General features: G+C 28.1%; 1 protein-coding gene across 2 annotated transcripts in view; it reads left to right on the top strand.

Moving 5' to 3' along the window:
• LOC122272664 (epidermal growth factor receptor substrate 15-like) overlaps window positions 1-23,452 on the top strand; it is a 75,248-nt gene that overhangs the window by 4,242 nt on the left and 47,554 nt on the right. The window contains exons 2-6 of one of the 2 annotated variants that reach the window (XM_071176945.1): window positions 1,870-1,925; window positions 6,821-6,887; window positions 11,131-11,281; window positions 12,250-12,416; window positions 15,511-15,570. In XM_071176945.1, the coding sequence (XP_071033046.1) occupies window positions 12,369-12,416; window positions 15,511-15,570 (108 nt within the window). In that variant the 5' untranslated portion in view covers window positions 1,870-1,925; window positions 6,821-6,887; window positions 11,131-11,281; window positions 12,250-12,368. The remainder of the gene's footprint in view (window positions 1-1,869; window positions 1,926-6,820; window positions 6,888-11,130; window positions 11,282-12,249; window positions 12,417-15,510; window positions 15,571-23,452) is intronic. The other variant, XR_011636002.1, reaches the window with a different exon arrangement.

Genomic DNA, 23,452 nt, shown 5'->3' with positions numbered 1-23,452 from the left:
CTTTGAATGACCATTTTCCAGGAAGATGGATTGGGCGAGGAGGTCCAATTCCTTGGCCACCCAGATCACCTGATATAACGCCGCTGGACTTTTTTCTTTGGGGATTTATAAAGGACAATGTTTGCAGGAGGATCGTGTCGAACATTGATGACCTGAAAGCCAAAATTACAACCGCAATGGCCTCTGTGGATGACGACATGCTTGCCGCAACCTGGCGTGAAATTTACTATCGACTTGATATTCTCCGTGCGACGAAGGGAGCACACGTGAAAGTTCATTCACTAGGGTCATGAAACTTTTTGAGTCTATCTAACCATTTATGTTATTGATTTTAATCTATCTTTATTATTTTATGAGTTATTAAACATCAAAATGGTTCCGGTACTTTATAAACACCCTGTATGTCAGAATCACCACTTATAGCAAAATAATAAAGATAGCGAGGAATAAAACAAACACAATATATATAGGTATAAAAACGATACTAACAGTGTTTCTGACAGTTTTGAATGAAGCAAAAGAGAAAGAGGAAAATAAATCGTTTTGAATTCAAAAGCAAAATTTCATTTCTCCATATTATCTTGGAAAAAAGTGGAGATAGGAGAATAAAATCATCAGAAATGCTCTTAAGAAGTAACGCGTCGTAATAAAAACATCAATAGAAGCAAAAAAATTTTAAAGAAAGAATAATAGAAAAAAAAACAGCTCTAAAAATCTCAGTTTTTCATATTACCACAATTTTGGGAAAAACTAGTCATAAAAGAAAAAAAATTCTAGTAGAAACAGTTTAAAAAAACCGCTTCATTATATAAACAGAGGTAATAAAAATATTATGGAAAAAGAAAAAATGGAAAAAAATAATTCTTAATTCTTAAAACAAAACTTAAAAGCCGCAAATTTTAGGAAAAAGCGATGATAGTAAAAATTTATCAAAAATAGACCTAAAAAATGAGCCTGAATAAAATCACCGTTAAAAACAATAATTTAGAATTTAATTCGAATAAAAAAATTTTTTTTAATTCCCAAAAGAAACCTGTATCACTGTAAGTCTCAGTTTTTCGTATTGCTGCAAGTGGAGAGGAATAAAAAAAATAGTTTTATTCGTCATTAAAATCTTTTTTAGTCATCTTGTAACGTCTGCGAATGAAAGAATGAGTGGGAGACCGGGATTGCATGGTTGGTAGAGACTTCCCGTGTAGTAAATAGTGAATGGTGCACGTTAAGTCTGTCGGGTCACAAAATCCTCCATGTTTCCAAAACAAATCACACTTTTGGGGGAAATAGATCGTTCTCTGGTTCAGATCAGAATTATGATCTGTGTATGTATGAAAGGGTCCATCTTTTAAACGAGCAGTGACGTGTGTCTGAAGTCGCTTTCTGTCCATAGACGGATCCACTGCAAAGCAAAAAGCATACCCTCTGCTTCAAAATTCTCTTGGTTACACCCAGCATGCTTGTTGGTATAAACAAGTGGCATTAGAAACAGCAACAATAAGTGTGGAAGTAAGAGTTTTGGTAGCATCTTTCAGGCTTAATACAAGAAGTCGAAATCACTGATTTTTGAGCAATTTTTGAGGAAAAAGTAGCGTCAGGAGGCGAATCGCTGGTATTTGTTTAATCGCCATTTCTTATATATTTAGTCTCCCTGTGGCCGGTGTCAACTGATAATTCATCCTTACGTTTAGATGGCTAACTTTGGTTGACAGAGGTGTAGGGAAAAATTGAACGCATATAACAGTTTTTTAATAAAATTTTTCTTCGAATAAATAAATAATAGTGACCACTGATTCAATATGTGTCGTAAGTTCATTATTATTTTAAAAGACTAAAATTTTATTCATATCTTACTGATTACTTTGCATTTTATAGGACAGGATGTTGTCTTTATGATGGAGAATAGTATTTTGCGATTCATCATATCTTTGGTAAGAATTATACACAAGTACTTCAATAAATTTTCAGCCCGTTCAAATATAATAAAAGTACCGAAAGTCGGAAAGGGATTTGCTCACTTTTTCAGGCAAAGTGGGAGGAAGGATATGAGCGATGTCTGATAGCAAAAAGTTAAATAAATTCAAGCTCAAATTTACTGATATATCATAATTTAATTATATTATGAATACTTGAAACGCATCATATAAATATAAATAACATGTAAATTTGGTTTAAAGTTACGACAAATAAACCCTCCGACAGTTTATGAAGTGAGCCTATGTTTTGGGGCAAAATTTCTTTCTAGATTAAAAGTCTCCGAAAACTTGTTTTAGCCATATTTTTTTCTAGGTGGTGGGATAATGAAATTTTTTGCTGCGCCTACAGTTTCCTACATTTCTCGGCAAAATTTTACAGTTTTTATGAAATAAATGATCTAATACTTGTTTTGGCCATACTTTTTTTTATTAATGGAAGGGCTTACAAAACTCTTTGTTAGGATAGCTATTTTCTACAACGGATGAATATTTGAAGGCAGTATTCCAAATTTTAAAGCAAAAGTTATCTTACGCTTATTTTTTCTGTAACCTAAATTTGATTAATGGAATAATGAAAATTTTCGTTGGGAAGACAATTTTGTTCGATGGCCTAACTTCTGGGGGTGAATATGTAATATTTCTTAAAATATAAGGAAGGATTCCCATGTTCGAAGAAATTCAACTGTAATTGTGGATGCGATGTCTATTTCAAAATGCTCGTATAATGTTAGTCTGTAATTAACTATTGTTTAATTAGAGACATTTATGTCCCTGTTTAAATAATTATTTTAAATTAAAATCCCTCTGACAGTATCTTCTGCGTTTCGCTTTGTTTCTCAATTTTCTCACAATAGTTTTTTAAACTCTTGCACTTTAACTACAGCCATCTTTTACAAAATTTTTATTAAAAAAAATTGAACAAAAAATTAGATTTAAGAAAACTTCTTACACTCAGATTCTTTTATGGCAAATTTAATTTGATAAAGAAATTTCCTTTTTAACAAATAAGTAATCTTAGATGGCAGCAATTTATTATTTCATTAAAAATTTTCACAATCTGATCATTATTTTAGCAATTTTTGTCTTTTAATATTACATAAATGATTGAATACTCAAAAAATTTGATGCATCATTGAAAATTAGGAAAAGGGGCAACATAAATGGTTAAAAATCTCTTATTCATTTTGATTATACCATAATAAAATGCTATATTATATGGTGAAAAGTCCAACTTTGATTACTATTTGATTCAATGCGGTACTGAAAACAAGGAAAATATATGATTGTTAAAATATTATAAGTCATATTTTTTCAGCTTTCGAAAACTATTGTATACTAATCCAACTAAGAGTCTTAGCTTTTAAGGGTAACTCAGAAGAAATCTTCGTGTTAGTATTAACCAGCATTTATATAAGCTTTCAAGAAAATAAAAAAGAATACGCAATACAAATAAAGAGATATATTAATCGGGAACATATTTTCGTATACTAAAAAGAAATTGTCTTCAAGACTTGCAACATATTCGACAGGAAGACAACATATATTCGCCGAAAATAAACAAACAAAAAAAGGTATTTTGCGTTCAGAAAATGTATGAGGACTCCTAGTTAGGTTAAAGCCATTTTTGAAAAAAAAATGACCTTCATTATAGTAAAATAATCCGCAATATATGTAAATTAAAATAATTAATTTCTCTGCTGAAAGCATTTAAATTCATGACGTAGACTTACGAAAAATAGATTAATTAATGAATTTTTAATTAATGACTTATAAATAACAATGTTAACCGTAACGTCCTGATAAGGAATGTTTGCTAATAATGATAATAAAAACATTTCTAGATTAATTTCCTGTAGTATTAAATATATATACGTTTTATTAAAATATCTCGATTAAGAACAGTACATTTTCCATTTAAAATAAGAGTTTCTTAATAAATCTCAATGTAGTGAAGAATTCAATTTATTGAACTAAGGGTAAACCTTGCCAAATTGCGGCAAAAAAATAAAATTAAATATCGTACAATAAGCTAAATATTTCTGTTTTGCTTATAAATAGTTAAGTAGAAATTTCTTTTTTCGTATCTTCGAATATGGTTTAATTTTGTGCGAATACGGATTAAATTAATGAATTTTAGATGCAGATGTTTTACTGAAGCGTTCAAATAACAAATTACGCGTAATCGAAATTAAAAAATAAGCATAGAATAAAGTAAATCGTAAAATTTAAAATAAAGAGTAAAATAAAAATTGCGTACAGAAATGCATAAAAAACCAGGCAACGCGAAAATATAAGGTGCAAAAATTAAAATATTTANTTAAAATAATTAATTTTTCTGCTGAAAGCATTTAAATTCATTACGTAGACTTACGAAAAATAGATTAATTAATGAATTTTTACTTAATGAATAATAAATAACAATGTTAATCGCAACGTCCTGATAGGGAATGTTTGCTAATAATGATAATGAAAATATTTCTAGATTAATTTCCTGTAGTATTAAATATATATATACGTTTTATTAAAATGTCTCGATTAAGAATGGTGCATTTTCCATTTAAAATAAGAGTTTCTCAATAAATCTCAATGTAGCGAAGAATTAAATTTATTGAACTAAGGGTAAGCCTTGCCAAATTGCGGCAAAAAAATAAAATTAAATATCGTACAATAAGCTAAATATTTCTGTTTTGCTTATAAATAGTTAAGTAGAAATTTCTTTTTTGTATCTTCGAATATGGTTTAATTTTGTGTGAATACGGATTAAATTAATGAATTTTAGATGCAGATGTTTTACTGAAGCGTTCAAATAACAAATTACGCGTAATCGAAATTAAAAAATAAGCATAGAATAAAGTAAATCTTAAAATTTAAAATAAAGAGTAAAATAAAAATTGTGTACAGAAATGCATAAAAAACCAGGCGAAGCAAAAATATAAGGTGCAAAAATTAAAATATTTACTGTGAGTAAAATTTAAAAAAAAGAGTAAAATGAAGTAAAACTTGAAATATTAACTATAAATTACAGCAGAAAATAAGGAGTAGAAAAATGTAAAATATCAGGAATAGTTAAAGCGTAAAATATGAAGTATAAGGTAAAGTATTACGTAAAGAGTGAGATATAAAGTGAAGCATAAAGTAAATTTTAAAAATAGTCAGGCGTAAGTAAAAAATAGAGTTAAATGAAGGCGGAAAGTATGAAAGTAAAGCGTAAAGTAAAGAGAGGAAGGTAAAAATCAGAAAGTATAGGAAGTTAAATATAGAAAAAAAGTTAAGCGTAGTGTAATGTAGGGCGTAAAGTAATGTGTAAAACATTAAGAAACTTGTAAAGAAAATGAAGCGTAAATTCAAGTGAGGCGTGTTATACACAGTAATGTGTAAAATTAAGCGTTAAATATCATATTAAATATAGAATAATATAAAGCAAGAAATTATATAAAAGTGTATCTTGTAAAGATGAAAATAAGGTTGAATTATAAAGCAATGCTTAAATTAGAAAGTTTAAAAAAAATGTAAAATATAGTAAAAAGTAAAGTGTAAATTAAAGAAGGCACTAAAATAAGATATAGTAAAAAGCGCAGCATAGTTTAAAGTAAAGTATAAAGTAGAAGCGTCAAGTAAACTTAGCATGAAGTGAAGTATGAAGTAAAATAAAATGTGGAGTGCAAATTAAATCACAAAATGTAACGTAAAGAAAACAGCTAGTAAAGTAAAAAGTGAAAAGGCTTATTAAAAATTGTGTTTACTGGAAAGTAACCGTGGAATTAAATGTAAAGTAAAATGCATGTCAAGTAGCAAGTATAGTAAACCATAGAATATAAATTATAGAGTAAATTAAATAATAATGTAAGTTTGACTAGTGTATATATATATATAGTTTTGACTAAAACTAATATATGACCAAGAGTAAACTAAAATTAAAATAACGTGTGAAATATAGGGGCCACTTATTCGAAATATATTTAATCCATATTATTTATGTAAGGCATTTCTCCAAACATCATATACACCACACAATTTATTTCTGAAATTCTCAAAAGAAACCATATTCTCTATGAATCTCCGTTTTTCGCATTGCCGCAAGTGGATTAGATGAAAAAATTAGTTTTATTCGTCATTTTAATCTTATTAATATCATAAAACGAGAGAATTCTTCAAAGACCGGGATATCGTGGTTAGTAGAGAGCTTGGACCATGTTTAAGTGGTCGTGAGTTCGATCCTCGCCGACCGAAGACTCCCCATTTAACAATTGGTGACTAGTGCTCTTTAACTCGGTCAGGTCACTAAGTCCTCCATGTTTCCATAACATATCAAACTTCTGGGGGAACTGTTTGCTAGATCGTTCTCTGGTTCAGATCAAAATTATGATCGGTGGATGAATGAATGGGTCTACCATTTTAATGGGCTGCTACGTGTGTGTCTGAAGTCACATTACTGGCCGAAAATGGCTCCGCTGAAAAGCAAGAAACTCACCCACTTCTTTTAAATTAGCTTAGTTTTAACCTGAGCATCTCTCTATCGTCAAACACGAAGTTGAAATCACTGATTTTTTAGCATATGGCTCATTTGTAGCAGGAAAAAAGTAGTTTCGGGTGGCAGGCAATTGTTTAACATCCATATATTTAGTCTCGCTGTGGTAATTAATTCTTATACTTAAAAGGGCTAACTTTGGTTGACAGAGGTATGAAAAATAATTGAGTATTGCAATGATATTGTAATACAGTGATGTAATAAAAAAAATTCGCATAAATAAGTATATAGTGACCTCATATTCATATGTGTCGTAAATTTATTATTATTTCAAAAGACTGATATTTTATTTATATGTTATTGATTACTTTGCATTTTATAGGACAGGATGTTGTCTTTATGATGGAGATGATGTCTTTATGAGTATTGAGTGATTCATCATAGTTCTGGTAAGAATTATATTCTGGTGTTTCAATAAATTTTCGGACCGTTCAAATATAGTGAAAGCACAATAAAGACGGAAAAGGATTCTGGATTTGCTCACTTTTTCGGACTAAGTGAGAGGAATGTTATGAGCAATGTCTGATAACAAAAATTGAAATGAATTCAAGCTCAAATTTACTATTGTAACATAATTTGATTCTGTCATGAATATTTCAAACGCATCACGTATTGTGTACATTTGGTTTAAAGTTATGACCAGTAAGTGCCCCGATAGTTCGGTTCCTACAATCTTCAGATTTCTAATTTAGTCCCTAGTTATGAGCATTGTTATGATATGATAAGATATTATGATAACTTCGTTCATATCATAATACTTTTTTTTTGAGTTTTACCAATTAGGTTCCTCTCTTGAGGATGGCATATAATTGGCAGGTATTTTGCGATGCATCATAATTCTGGTAATAATATTATTTGTTAATTCTTTTCTGACAAATAGGGAGTATAAGCAATGCTAACATACGACATTGTAATAGGCTACGACAAGAAAAATACATACTTGAAGAATCTAGGTCATAAATTGTAATTTCTTAGGGAAACGTTAAGTAAAACTAGTTTCGGTGGTATTTTTGACAAGTTGACTAACGAAAACAAATTGTGGGCCTGACAATTCCTTACGGTGAGCTATCTTATGGAACCAAAATTCACACTTTCTAAACATACGAAAACGAAAAATTGCTTTTCCCAGAACTCTCTGGTATGTAAAATAACATATACTTGGGCTAACAATTTCCTATAAAGAGCAATCGTCCGCTTTTAAAATTCAAACTCGTTGTGTCAAATTATGAAATGAGATAATTACATAAGATATGTGCAAAGATAAAAATGCAAATTATATTTTTGTAGAAAAATGTTTTTATATTGTATAACTCAATGTTTAATATTTTTTTCTGTAACTTATAATTGATTCAGTAGAAGCATCCACGTTGAGAATCTATTTTTGCTGAAAATTGGTGGCAAGGTTCAAACTTTTTCCTACTTCATCAAGTCGATATATTTTATATATTTTTCTTTTTGCGCCGTATCCTTTTTTGTTGCTTCCTTCAAGTAAAGTTTCGGCAAGCTATTTGCTATAATTCGCTAATGTTTTGAAGCACAATTCGAACTTGGAACTTCGATGACAAATTTAACCAAAAGTAAATTTTGCTGAAACTTCTTATGATTTTTTTGCTAAGCGAAATGGGGAAAAACTAGTTACAAATCGTTACCAGTCAGTGTCATTTTTATAGGGGGCCACTTTTTCAAAAATTGGAAATTTTAAACGATTAAAATAGCTATTCATATTATTTAAGTAAAGCATTTCTCAAAATATAATTTACACTTCACGATTCATTTCTAAAATGCAGAAAAAAATTTCTGTACCTTTTATTTAAAATTTAAGCATTGTATAAGTAATGTTTTTATCTTATAAACATTAGCGCTTATTCTTTTAAACCAGTAATGCTAGATGCAATAAGTGTTAGTTTCGAATCGTAAAGTTTATTAGATACTGAACAAAACTGATATTATCAGGATAAATATAGCGCAATATATTTTATTAAATTATTTTTTATCAACCATAAATTAAAATTTGATGTGTAATTAAGTTGATTTCTAAATGAATCTTTGACAACGAAATTCTGTTCCCCTGAAATATTGATCTAGTGTAAAATAAAATTATTTAGAGTTTCATTATTCAAAAATAAAAATATTAAAAATGTTAAAAAAAAAATTTGTGAGAAATATAAAACTGAAAAAAATAGTTCTTTATTCGTAAAACAAAACTTAAAACCAGGAAATTTTAGAAGAAAACGACGATAGAAAGAGTCTATAAAAAAACACTTAAAATGTCCGTGAATAAAATCGCCGTCAAAAACAATTATAGTTTATGGGACAAAAGTTACCTAAAACTTGTTTTTCAAAGCTTTTTTCTCTTAGGGACGCAAACGATTTCCTAAATTGAGTTAAGGGTTTCGTGATGAAATTCAAATTTGTGGTTTCGTACATTTTAAAAAACTTGTATTGGTCATAACTTTTAACGATTCGTTTTGTTAAAGCAGCGTATGCTGTAAGAATTTTATAAAGTGAGCCTATGTTTTGGGGTAAAATTTCTTTCTTGATGAAAACTTTGCAAAATCTTGTTTTTCCCATATTTTTTCTAGTTTTAATAATGAAAATTTTTGTAAAGTCAACAGATTCCTACAATTTTCGGCAAAATTTCACAGGTTTGTATGTAATAAATGAGCTAAAACTTGTTTCTGCCATACTTTTTTTTATTGATAGGTGGGCTTACAAAAGTCTTTGCTAGGATAGCGATTTCCTACAATGAGCCAATGTTGTACCCTTTCTGCCGGGCTGACCGTAAGATGTTTTCGTGGTTTTTTTACTCCATATAACACAAATGTGGGTCAGTTCCATTAAGAAGTCCTTCCCGAAGGCTAGTTTGTCCCAATGCTTGACCGCATATTGGAGCTGATATTGGCTACGGATTCAACGTTCAGGGAGGGCTAGAAAATAAAATGAGCTGATGTTTAAAGGTAAAATATTGTGCTTTATTTGTCAAAAGTTAGCTAAAACTTATTTTGGCATTATCGTGGGCAAACGTCTGAAGGTTAAATAAAAATTTGTTGTATTTGGGTCATAAATTGTATAGGTCGAAGTGTCTTTATTTAGAACATTTCAAATCAATCATTTTACTTAGACCTTGAAAAATTTATGTATTTAGAGAAAAAAAAATTCAGAACATTCTGTAGTTATTTATTTTTTTGATAAAGAAAAAAGATTTTTTTTAAAAAAATTATGAACCTACTTGCATATTAAACTACAACAATATCATGCATCCTATTCAATTATTAGGTAATTGGGATAAAAAAATTTTAGTAGTTATTGGGTCTGTAATTGGCAAATGAAACTGGAGAAGGGATATTAAAAAAGGATAAAAATGTATTCTGGAATTCACATAAAAATTTTTTTCATAAATTTGGCTCATGTCTAATGCTACAACCAGGGACATATACACTTTCACGTTCACTGTTAGCTATGCCTAAAAATGCAAGTAATAGGTACTACATCTGTTAATACTGTCGGCTTTGAAACATCATATATAATCTATTGTAAGAACTGTACGAAAGGATCATTTAATTTTATGCAGACAATTAATAAAGCTATTATTTTTCCTGTGCGTTATTTTTTTACCAGAAAAAATTATTGTAGACTAATAATACAGTAAAAGAACTTTTTCCCCTTTTAATGTACTACAGTGACATCTTTTTCAATAGATTTTTTCTATTGTATATAAAAAGACCGTTTTTTTATTCCAGGATTTTTAAAGTTATTAAGTTTAAGGAAATATTGCTTAAATATGAGTTTTATTTACATTGTTGTTAATATACCTTGCACAATTAAAATTGGTGATTTTTTAACTAACTTTTACAAGATTTAAAATGCGTAATACACATTGATCCATCTATTCCAACAGGAAATAGAAGGCAATTTTAATTTTTTTTTGGATCACTGTATTAGCTATTTGGTACATTTTGTGCAAAAACTACAAAACTTTAAAACATTTTTTATTCGCTAAAAGTAGTATATTCTACAAGCTAAACATATTATTTTCTTCACATCTATTCAAGGTGATATATTAAAATAAATAACATTTTAAATAAAATACTTTATAATATTGACACCTTTCTTGTACACATCTGCACTTTATGAGAAAAGAAAATACGCTGACCTGGAAGTTTTAAGATTCTTACTGGAAAACCTAGAAAAATCAGGGAAATTTGAAACCTGATTTGAGTGGCCATCCTGTTTTTAACACATTACCAAAAAGTTCAAGTTCTGTTTTTACTTATTTCAAAATAATTTAACAAAAAAAAAACTTTATTTTTAAAAAAATATATTTCGATAAATTTTATTCTTTGCACTACATGCTGAATTGGTATTTTTAAAACATATTATTTTTTAAAAACAAAGTTCTATCCCATTTTGTTAATTGTGTATGTTTTTTTCCTTAACAGATTGATGCTATAAAAAAAACAGAAAGAGGAACGAAAAATGGAATTAGAGATTTGTTGCTAAAAATTTAAATTGATTTTGTCAAATATTTAGTCTTTTAATTTGTTAAGATTAATCGAAAGATTTTATTTTAGTATATTAATACTAAATTTAGAGTGTGTTATTGTTTGAACAATTAAATTTATGCTTATTTAGATACAAGAAAGGAAACTGAATGGAAAGCAGGTGGAATTGAATGAGTTAAAGAAAAGAAGAGTCTCAGATGGAAAGCAAACTCAATTCAAGTAAAACTCAACTTGATGCATTAACTTCTTCTCTACAAAGTAACACCCTTCAGATAAGTCAAGTAAATAATTTCATATTACTTAATATTGTTTATTAAGTTTTATCTTATTTTTAAAAACACTTGTATTTATAAAAGACAAGTAATCCACTTTAATGTGATAATAATAGTGAATTAAAAACAATGCATGAAAACACAAATGCATCATTCTCGCTCAATCTAATAATTTCTCCATTTCATTTTGCCTATTTGATTCGAAGAATGAGTTTGAGGAACTGAAATTTATGCACTGTAAAAAACACAATAAATCCTTTATACTTGTCAAGAATAAAAGCTACTTATTTGTCATTTATTTTTTTTTTAAATAAATTTAAAGCTCATTCTATAATTTGCTTTTTATGGAGAAGAAAAAGATGTAAACATAGCCTTATTTTATCCTTTTTCTATTTACTTTTTTTTCAAAATAAATTTCAAGCTTATGTAAGCAATTTAATTTTTTGTATATTTGATAAACAGATAATTCACGAAAATTGTACTTACTATATATTCCTAAGCTATGATTTTCAATTATATCCTCTACCGCATCATTCTGTTTTTGAAAATTGAGCTTTGCGAGCTACTTGTTGAAAAAACTTGGCAGCTTAAAATATTTACAACTTAATTCGTCTTAGTTGTTTTTTTTTGTTGAAAACAATTAAAGTTGCCTTGTTTGTGTATTTTTGTCCAGATTAAAATTAAAAATGATCAAATACAAGACCAAACACAATACAGCACAGGTTAATGAGTGAAGCTATCAAAGATATGGATAAGCAATTTAATTTTCGTCTGTCTGTTAAAGTGATAATTCACTAAAATTCTAATTATTATACTCCTTGGCTACACTTTTCAATTATATCCTTTTGCTGCATTTGTAAGTTTTTTAAAATCAACTTCTTAATGATAAACTTGATACCTTAAAATACTTAATTTGAATGTAGATTGTTTTGTAGAAGACTTACTTAACTTTCCTTGTTTATTTTATTTTCTTCTAGATAAAAATTAAAATTGACCAAATACAAGAGCAACATAGGTTAAATGAGTGAAGCTATCAAGGATATGGATAATGTACTTTCTTTTGGTGATTTCCGAAGTATATCAGACTTTACTTTGAATGGCTTTTCTACACCTAATGATGACAGAGCCTATATTTCACCAACATGTAAGTATGCATTTAGTTTTGATTAGATTATTTATCACTTAGAAAAATTTATTGTGTTTATCTTTTATTCACATCTTAATGGTTCATGTAAGTTTTAATTATTGTAATTTGTTTACATATATAAAAGAAATTCTAATTTCAACTATTAAATACAATACTTACATTTCTGTTCCAATTTTAAACTGTATAATTTTTAAAAATAATTATCAAACATCCAAGTGTTAAAGGCATTCCCTTTATTTTTCAGGATTGCAAATTTCTGGTATGTTGGGAGTATATGTTGTTTACAGAAACCTAAGATAAAAGCTTTTAAAATTTAAAAAACATTAAAAAAAATACAAGTCTCCAAAATTTTCCATTCAAACCATTACAGAGTGGGACACTGCTAACTTATTGATTCCAACACATATGACGTCCTTGAATCTCAAAATTTTTAGCTTTATGGTATATTTAAAAATGTTTTTTATCGTGTTTTATTTTTTGAAATACTCTTGAAAAAAATATTTTGATATTTTTGATTTTTCATGTTTTTTTCTGGTCATAAGTATTGCTTTTTAAAAGAAAAGCTTAATATGCAAAATATTATGAAAGAAAATGAAAATTAATTGTATATAACATATTAAAATTGTTTTTGAAAGGGGTAAATCCATACACAGTTACTCATATCTATCACATATCTATAAGTAGATAGTAGCCCCTGATTTTTGTAAAATTTTAGCGGTTCAAAAATTTGATACATGGGTGATTCTCACGAAACATGACAATTCGGACCAAAAAATTTCTTCAAATTTAAAGTCTTCAAATAATCTAAAATGTTTTTTGTATACTTCTTTAGCTACACTTATTAATATCTTATAGACAGCAGTGTAGTTTATTGACATTTGCTCGAGAAAAAAAATAAAATAGAAATTCACCAAATCTTGAATGCCAGGAAAATGATATATTACCTTAGAAGTTTAAAAAACAGTCATTTTAAGTTAATAGTATGCAACTCAACTTGAGCCTTTATGTTAGATGGACCATAAATTGCTTAAATTAATTCTTTTTATCCACTGTAGAAAGAAACAAAAAAATGTTTGTTGCTGATATGTACAGAATGAAATTGTGCATAATAATCAATCATTAAATAAATAAATAACTTTGATTACATCCAATCATATTACAATCATACATAAACTTGGTATTAGGTTGATATTTGCTTTCCCTCATTACAATATTAGCAGTTAAAAAGAATTTCTGGTAACACTTCAATGCCCTGGTATTCTTAAGCCAGGAAAATGACATCCTGGATAATGACAAATTCGCCATTTTATAACAAATAACTTTAGTTTACTTTAATATTTTGGCCGAAGATGTTTATATTCAACAGAAAACAACAGTATTTCTTAAAATAACTCAGATAAATCTATGTAGTTTTCGTTACTAATGATTTCAAAAAGCCAGGAAAATGAAAGCATAATGACCTACTCATCTTGAAAAATTTTTTAAATAGATTTTGAGCCAGAAAATTGGTTCTTTATTCATGCAACAAGACATGTTCAGATAGGAGGGTATCTAATCAATATATTAACATAAGATATTGATTCCTGGCGTTATCTATTTTGGTAATAAATCATTAAATAAAAGTAACCAAGAAAATAACAGATTTTCATGGGATAAACAAATAATTGACAGAAAAAATTATTTAAACAATACCCTCTGCGTATATTCTAGAAATGCTTACATAGCATAAGATAAAAAAAATTAGATTTTGAAAAAAGTAAGGGAAGTTTTGAAGCTAGTTATTATTGGAAATATTGTTTGGGACATGCCAGGAAAATGACATTTTGATATTCAGTTAAAATTTTTAAATATACAGAACAGTCAATGCTAGTGCAAAGTCATTTTAAAATGCTAACAGTAATGCTATTTATTAATTTTTTTTAAGAAAAGTTCTTTTAGTTTTATGGTATTAGATCTTGGAGCAAGGGACAGTGAATAGTCCTGTTTCGTGAGAATCACCAATATACATTTTGATATATGGTATTTTAATTATTCCACTCTTGTGTGTTTCTTTAAAAGACAAAACCTTAGAGCGTCCCTTTTATTAATAAGTACTGGTCTCATGACTTTGACCTAATCATATTTAGTTAGTTTTGATGATTGTTACATTTGTGTTTGGTGCAGTATGACCAATTCTAATTCTTCTGCCATTAAACTTTACATATATTGTAATCCATAAAAAAAAGTTCGTATTATCGCCTATATGGGCTTTTATTTTGTTTTAACAATTTTTTTTTAAATTTTCCTTCCTCCTTTACTGAATGCATTGTATCATATTTCATACATTCAAATGGTTTGTGTTACTTCCATAAGTAAAAGAGGAAAATTTTCTTACTAAGCATGATTAAAAATATACACTAACTGCAAGGGCAGAAATTCTTTTATGAGTCTGGGCTTTTCAGCTTTATTCAATGTTCAATCTTTCTTTTTTTTTCGTATTCAAAAGGTAGTTTAAAATGCTTACTGTAATCAACTTTAAGAAAAAAGTGAATGAACTATGAAGTATTCGATATAATCACTTTACTATTCCACAAATGTGCAAAAAGTGCCTGACTGCATCAGAGATGTATAAAAAATGTGTTTTGTTTCAAAAAGTTAGTTTTCAGTTCATACATCATTTAATCCCTCTTCTAGAAACAAAAATGGTTTATATTTCTCAGAAAATATTTGTTTATACAATGATATTTATTAAATTTTTATTATTGTTGTTTTTTGTTATTGAATTGGCAGATGTTAAATTAGTTAGATTGTACAAGTCTACATTTATTATTTTTAATTTTTTTCTTCATTAAATACATTAAATCGAATTTTTATTTTCCAAATTAACGAATTTATGCAACTTTGTGGTAACTTAATTTGTTGGAAATTTGGATATTAATTTTTTTATAGGTTTAGTTTCTTCACACTATGAATATTCAAATCCATACGGTTTGTCTGAAAGTAACTGCAATTATTTTTATAGTAGTACTTAGATTCTATATTAGACTGTATCAAACTGCATTTGTGATTTAGTTAGCTAAATATTTTTTAAAATGCATGAAATATATTTAAGGTCCCAAAAACCTTTGATGAAGTTAAACCAGCTGTAACTACACCTCTCAATGATTTTCAGGTAATCATATTTTCCCATTTATTTCTCTGAAGAGAAATTTTTATATCTTTCTTACTATTCACGCAATATGCACCACGTTTGTGTTCTAAAGATGTGGCCTCATGCTCTCTATAAGGCATTAAGAGAATTATGTCAATTCAAGCATACTTATAGAATTACTTATTACTAAACATATGTGGATGTCAAATTGAAAAATTATTTTGAACAGGTTTTAAATTCATAAGCACTAGACATAATTAAAATACCGATTGATACGCCTTTATCTTTCAAAGTAGTATTTGCTATTTGTTCTATAAATCTTAACCATAAAAGAAATCTGCATGGAAAGCAAGCATATAGAGCAAAATATTATCCAGTATTACACTATCATGTTACATACATTTTCAACTAAAAAAGGCTAAATTTATGCACAGAACTATATCTGCATTTGTTATAATAGTACTTTTAACCATGCATTACAACATGCGTTCTTAAGTTTAAATGTTACAGATAAAATCCGTTAATTTTGTCTGAGTTTTTCGTTTGAAATGCAAACAAAAAGGAATTTTACTGCTTTCTCTATAAAAGTTACATGGCTTCAAAAATCAATTTAAGGGTATTTCCCCTATTAAATGCGTAAACAAGTTTGAAATGCTCTGAAATATTTTGGGAAATAGAGAAAGTGAATCTCAAAGAAAAGTTCGTTAAATATGAAATTCATTTTGCTATTTGGAATCTATTTTACGAAGAAATTTCCAAAATCTTCTTGATTCCTCGAAAAAATTCACAAAATAGAGAAATTCGCAAAAGGGAAGTTCGTAAAATAGAAGTCCAAATGTAATAATAATAGTTTTTCATGTCTCTGCAAACACACGCAATTTTGTTTGGATTGTGCTCATTTTCATAGTTCATCAACTGTTGGAGTATTTTGTATTTAAATGTGTTTTTAGATTTAAGTAGCTTTTACCATGCTTTAACTCTCTGGTCATCGCAATCTGAAATGCAATACCTCCCTAAAATATGCCCGAAAATCTGCTCCCAAACTTTCTTCCCCTCTTTCTCTACACGTTATGATAGTCAACTCACCTTACCAATGCACAGTGGGCCAGCATCCAAGGTTTCGTGGCCAAAATTAGTATTTCGATAAAATTTGCTTCAAAATTTGGCAGTTTTTATGTGCTGGTGAATTGAATTCATTGTTGAAATTTTGAAATACATTAAAAATACCAAAAAAATACAAGATGGCGGCTGAAATATGGCAAGGAAAAAATATNTAAATATAGCAATGAAAATATAATAATTTTCGTAATTTTTTATTAAAAATGAGAAGCAAATTATATTTCCCAAGTAATATTACAAAATAACGCGAATTAATTACAAAATAACGCGAACAAAATGAAAAAAAAAACATCATTTTTGTTCTTCGGTACATTTAGTCCACCTTTGCAATATGGACAAAATGGGGCAGGTTTTTCTGAAAGAAGAAACATCAAAGAAGAAAGACAACAAAAAAAGTTTAGCTAATTACCACGTGGAATTTTTGTGGAGATAAGTTTCGAAAGTCATTCAAGCATTGTAAAATGTCAAATGATAAGATATAAACTATAAGTTTGTCAAGAGTATTAACTAAACCATCAAATTGAAAAATTGTACTATAATTTCAGACTAATTACTCTGATAAAAATGTAGCAGAAAAATGAAATTCCTATATATATTTCTAAAATAAAAATTTAAATGTTGCATTAAAAACAAATTTTTTAAACATATTTTTCATTGCATTGTACTCTTGTCGGTCCAAAAAGTAAATTATAATGTTTGGAATGATTATGAATACTTAATTAGGACGATATTCATCCTAAACATATTTTAGTTGAAATTTAATTTTTGACTTTTGGCCAAAGATCATGGTCTTCTGTGCAATGGTAAGTGCTAAGAAATTGAAACAGGGGAGACTTTTCAGGGACGAATGAAGGTTGTATTGAAAAAAATCTTAGCTTTCTGTTTTTTTTTTTTTAAATCTCAATTCACTTTGTTGTTGAGAATTAAAATCAGAATACTTATTAAAAATATAAACCTCAAATTTTTTTTAAAATAAAAGTTTTTTTTTTATCTGGAGACAGTTTTTTTTTTCACTTCATAATTAAAAAATTTTATTTATTTTTGAAATAAAGAGCTGATTTCACTCAAATTTTAAGTTACTTTATTGATTGTTTCCATAATGTGACATAATTAATTAATATCATTTTCAAGATCTAAAATTAACTTCGCGTTTTTCTAATTTTTTTCTTTGAATATGTGGAAACGCATTACATGAATCAAATTTATACAGGCAAAAACTAAATTTATTTTACTTGTCCTCATAAATTGTTTATAGAATATACATTTGAAAATATTAAATTTTATATCCTTTTAAAGTGAAACAAGATTTTAATATTATAGTGAGTGATAATGAGCTGTAAAGAATAAAATTCTAGTTCACCAGGTTTTAATAATTTCTTTCTTTCTGTATGGGAATAATAAATTGCGATTTTATAGATTATATTTTACTTATAGACTCTAAAAACTTTTATTATGTGGCACCTGAAGAAATTCTGAATCTAATACAGATTGTATAAAGTGAATTTCAATTTTGTTCTTTTTCCTCTAACATTTAAAATATTTAACAGTACCTTCATACTTTGGTAATTATAGATTATTTTCACTCATAATTAATCTAACATGCTTTATCAATCATGAAAAAAATGAAAACAGTAGAAAAAAGCACCTTAATTAGCTGTTATATAAATTCAGATTCAATTTGATATTGGCGGTTGAACCTAATTTAATGAAGGTAATTAAATTGTTGTTGTTAACAATTATTCAAAGCAAATTATATATTTTTTAAAACTAATTAATATACAATGTTTAATTTGAAGTTTTACTTAATATATTTTTAATTTTTGATTCAATTATATAATATATAATAGTATTGTTATAATGTATCAACAAACAATAGTCTCTAATTGAAAATTATTATTTGCATATTATTACACCTCTGTATCCCTCTATTTACCCTCATAGCGGTGAAACCCTGAACAAATTTATAACACGTTTTAATCATAACTCCCCAAATTTTTACAAAAAAATTCAGGGTTGAAAGCGCAAAATGTTCCCATTCCTGTTATACTTTTTTTTCAATTATAGATATTTTATCGTTATTTCCTTTGCTTAAATGTTATATTGGTATCTTTCCAGGAGTATCAATTTAAAAGTAGTCATCGCTTCGAAGGTAAGACAAATGGATTTGTTAATGATCCATTTTCTGGTGAAGATCCGTTCAAATCTGGTAAGATGACGTCAATATTTAGATGAGTTTCCTAATTTCTTTATGTTTTTTCATGGAATTAGTTAACTGAAAGTACCATTTATGTTTCATTTATAAATTCATTTATATATATATATGTGTATATATATCTATATATCTATATCATTCCATGGTCAATCTTCTATTTTTTTTCTGTTTTCTTTCAAATTGAAATATCAGATTATAAAGCAAAGCATTTTTTTGCAAATCTTCAGAGTAAATATATGCATATCTAAAAACACATGTCAATGTTTATATGGTATATTTGTAAATTTTAAAAAAAGTGTATGATTTTTCTTCCACCTTAAAATAACTTAACTATGGATGTGAACCAGCAGTATGTGAATAGGCTGTTCATAGCTATTGATATTAACAATTAAACTGCTGACATTTTTATTATGGCTTGGAGACAACACTATAATTTTAATATATATTTTTTTAAAGGCTTTTATTATGTCTTATTATTTTATATGAAAATTTTATTTTGTCTTAATATTGTTTTGGAGAATTTTATTTTAACTTATTATTAAATTTTTAATGATCCTTTGAATAAGTTCCTGTATTTATCTTAAAATTGCTGATATCTAAACCACTCATTGGTATCTAAACCACACATTGATCATAGCAATTTTTATTTGATTCGCTTTTTTAGAGCTATAAAGTTTTAGTTATAAATTATTTCCTTCCTTAAGTTAAAAATGCTGCTCTTTGCTTTTAACTCTAATGATTTTGTTACACTCTTCAAATGACATTTTGCATTACAAATAGTTTTTGCATAATTAAGGTTTTAATTATTATGTGAAGTTTGCTTTTTATTTAATTTAAAAAACTGAATTTATGTATGTTTCAGCTTTATTGTTTGTTTCACTTAAAAAAATTTTTTAATGATAATAAAATTTTTATTGATAGTTAATGCTATTCAGGAATATATAGTGTCTAGAATTTTCTCTTATTTTATAGATCCTTTTGCTCATACTAATGTTACAGCAGCAGCTAGTGATCCTTTCAGTGGAAACCCTTTCGAAAGTGCTTTTAATGTAACTGCATCACAATAAAAAAAAGTGAGAATTTGGATTTAAATATTTTAAATAATTTCTTTTATTTTGATTATTTCAAATTTTTAACAGGTATTAATAATTGGTTGTTATGCAATACATATATACATTATTATTTTCATTTCAGATTGCAATTCTAACTGCCATTGATTTTCTGTAATTTCTGCGGGTTTTAGTTTTTGTTTCCGATTGCTGAAACTTTGACAAACACAATATTAATTAGTAAAATATTGATCATTTGACTAAAATTAAATGTGCATTTTATCCTTATCGTTTTTCAAAAACAAGACAACTTATAGAAAGCGAATTAAATGTTTTATTTTGATAATATTGCATATATTAGAAACTTTTAATACAATTGATCAAATATGCAGTTCGATCAGAATTACAAATTATTAAATACTATGAATAATGTTTCTTAGGGGGTAAATTATGGAAAAACAGCAATTTTACTCTGCAAATGCATAGCTTTAGATATTATTCTTAAATTTATTTATTTTTTTAAATTTTTCTTTATTGTCAAAGTTTTTTTATTGTGAGAATTAAATCAAAATTTATAGTTTAAGGGTTTTGAATTCCTTTTTGTAAATTGGTTAAAAAATACATTTCTTATTAGTTTTAATTCAGTTTACTGTATTATACATTTTTAAACATAATTAAATCTAAAAAAAATTCAATGCATATACATTCTATTTCACATATTTCTTTTGCTTAAAACTTATGATTCTTATAATATTAGAGCAAAATGTTCCGTTATATACTGGTTTTAAAAATTAAGAAGAAATTTTAGATGTAATAGATTATATCCAGAAATACTGTATATATTTTAGTGAAATTTACTATCAACATAGTTAATGTAATACAAATTTAATGACCTTTCAACAAATATAATGCCTTTTGCATGATCAAGTGTATTACTCATGTGAGTTCAAAGGATGAAATAGTGGATAAGAAAATGTAATAAAAGAATAAGCTAATATGGTCCTGCATATGGGATAAGCCTAGAATTTATTTTGCTCCAAAGCATCTATCTAGAATGAGATAATCTAGATATGAGAAAATTGAATTTCATCTATCTAGATATGAAGAAATTTACCTTTCATGCAATAGTTTTTTGAGTTGAGGGCCAAGGGAATTGGACAGAGACACAGTTATTTAAAGATAAGTGTAAGCGTTTTGAAGCAGTAAAAAATGTTAAAAGGAATCTGTCAAACCCTCCAGTGGGTTAATGTATTGGGCAGTTTTAACGTTCTTTGAGCCAGTTGGTCATGATCATCTAGCAAATATTGACTTCAGTCCCTTGAAGGGTTTTTGGAGAGATATCGCACGCTTAAATTGCTCTCTAGAGTGTACCAAGCATGCTTTATAGAGATCAGATCCGGAGACCTGATTATCAAATCTACTCGACCAAAGGCCGCACTTTTTCAGAAAATTGTCTACCAGGTGAGCTCTGTATTGTGTTACCTTAAAATGAAAATAGAGATAACCTCACCTCTGCAAAGGCAAACAAAGAGTATCAAGGGCTCTTTTTTATACCTAGTAAAAGTGCTAGTTTGTAAAAGATATAGGGGATCTGCAGCTATTCAGCATACTGCTTACTCAGACCATAAACACTAAGCTTCCATAACTGTAAATTTCTTAATCATTACACTGGTAACATTAGAGAATAGATAGTGGCGCCTTTGTTCAAAAGTAAAACTCTTTCATATGAAGAGAATCAGTGGTTTGCCAAAAGTTCTGAGTATCTGAGAAAACAACCATTATATAAGTCCTGTGTTTGCCTCTTAATGGATACAGTTGACCCAAATTTGATTTAGATCCAGTTTTGATTTTGAACAGTCAATCTCAAGGAAGTCAGACTGTGATTTTCTGAAAAGTGAAAATATAGACTTAATAGATTATCCAGCAAAACCTTAAGATCTCGACTCTATGAAATATGTCTGAAATGCTCTGGGAAGAGCAATTAAAACTTGCAGGCACCCTCAGACAACCATCTAGACCCTGAAAATAGTGTTGAATAATTGAGACCAATTTCTACTTAGCTGATTTATTTCCACCGTTTTTGTTTGAGAATGTATTGTATGTCTGTGAGAAGGGGGCCATAGTTTGGAACAATTTTTCATTTGTTTGAATCAGTAGCTCCTGTTTCATACCTGGTGAATGTTCATTAAATATGTATTGATTCAACTTATGTGTGCATTCAAAGCATTATTATTTTCTTTAAAGGGTGATCCATTCTCTGGAAGTAATTTGATAGTGCTTCTACCCCCTGGTAAGTAGTTGTATCAAAATTTATTGCATTTTGACAGATCTGAATCTACTTGTGTATATTTTTTGATTTTCATTTTTGAAAACTCCAGCTTTCCAAGTTCTAACTCTAGGCAAAATTGAGTAAGCTTTTCCCTGCTACTAACTTGTTACCCATTGAATAACATTGAGATAAGTTAGTTTCTGTTACATGGGCCGGAACAGCCTGGTTGGTAGGTTGCTGGGCTCATGTTCGTGAGTTCGAATCCTGCTGGCCAAAGAATCCCCGTGTATTAAATTGTGACTAGGACACTTTAAATTTGTTGGGGTCACAAAGTCCTTCAAGTTTCCATAACAAATAAATACCCCTGGAAGTACTGAATTGGACATTGATCTTCCTCTGGTTAAGGCCAAAGTCATGATGCGTGGAGGAATGAATGGAGCGTGAATGGGCCTTCCCTGTAAAACGGGCTGTGACGTGTGTATGGCTGCTCTTGGGCATAGATGGCGCTACTGAAAAAACAAGAAATGCACACTCTGCCTTAAAATAGCTTGGATTCTCATGGCAGGATTGCCGTTATCGGCAAGTGACATTTGTTACAACAGTTTTTGTTGCAACAATGCAACCTGTTCATCCTTTTGACCAATTTGCAAAGTTATGCAAATATTTCCCTGCCAAGCGCAACAAATTGATGTAGCTAAAAGTTTAAGCTTAGAAAGAGCCTGAACTATTACTTAGCTGGTTAAAAATTATTTTATTCTAATTATTTTATTCTAATTATTTTAATAAATGCATTAATACTTATTTCTTGTTTTTAGAAAAAGATCGTTTTGATCCGTTTGGTTTATCTCAAGCAAATTCTAATCAAGCTCCTTCTATGGTATGCATGTCTTTTTGGTTTTAATTTGTTTATAGCTGATTTTCAATTGTTCAATTATTTAATTTCACTGAATTTTGAAAATTGAAAATTTTCTTAATGGATGAGAGATAAATATTCAGATTATTGATGGGTAAAACTGTCTGCATTTATAAATTTTGGTTGTTGCTTAATGTTTGCAACTTTATCTATTTTTAAAAAATTAACTTTATAAAAGCAGGTTGGCCACCCATCTTGAAGACTTGGAATTATCAGGGATTTTTTTTATACTGGAAAAAACCTGAATAAATCAGGAAATTTTTAAGAAAAGCTAGAATTTTTTCCTAAATTAAATTTATTTTACCATTCATTATATCGTTTCAGCTTTATTGTTTGTTTCA

Source organism: Parasteatoda tepidariorum, unplaced genomic scaffold (assembly GCF_043381705.1).
Source record: "Parasteatoda tepidariorum isolate YZ-2023 unplaced genomic scaffold, CAS_Ptep_4.0 HiC_scaffold_57485, whole genome shotgun sequence".
Lineage (NCBI taxonomy): Eukaryota > Metazoa > Arthropoda > Arachnida > Araneae > Theridiidae > Parasteatoda > Parasteatoda tepidariorum.
This window is presented reverse-complemented; position numbering and strand designations above follow the sequence as displayed.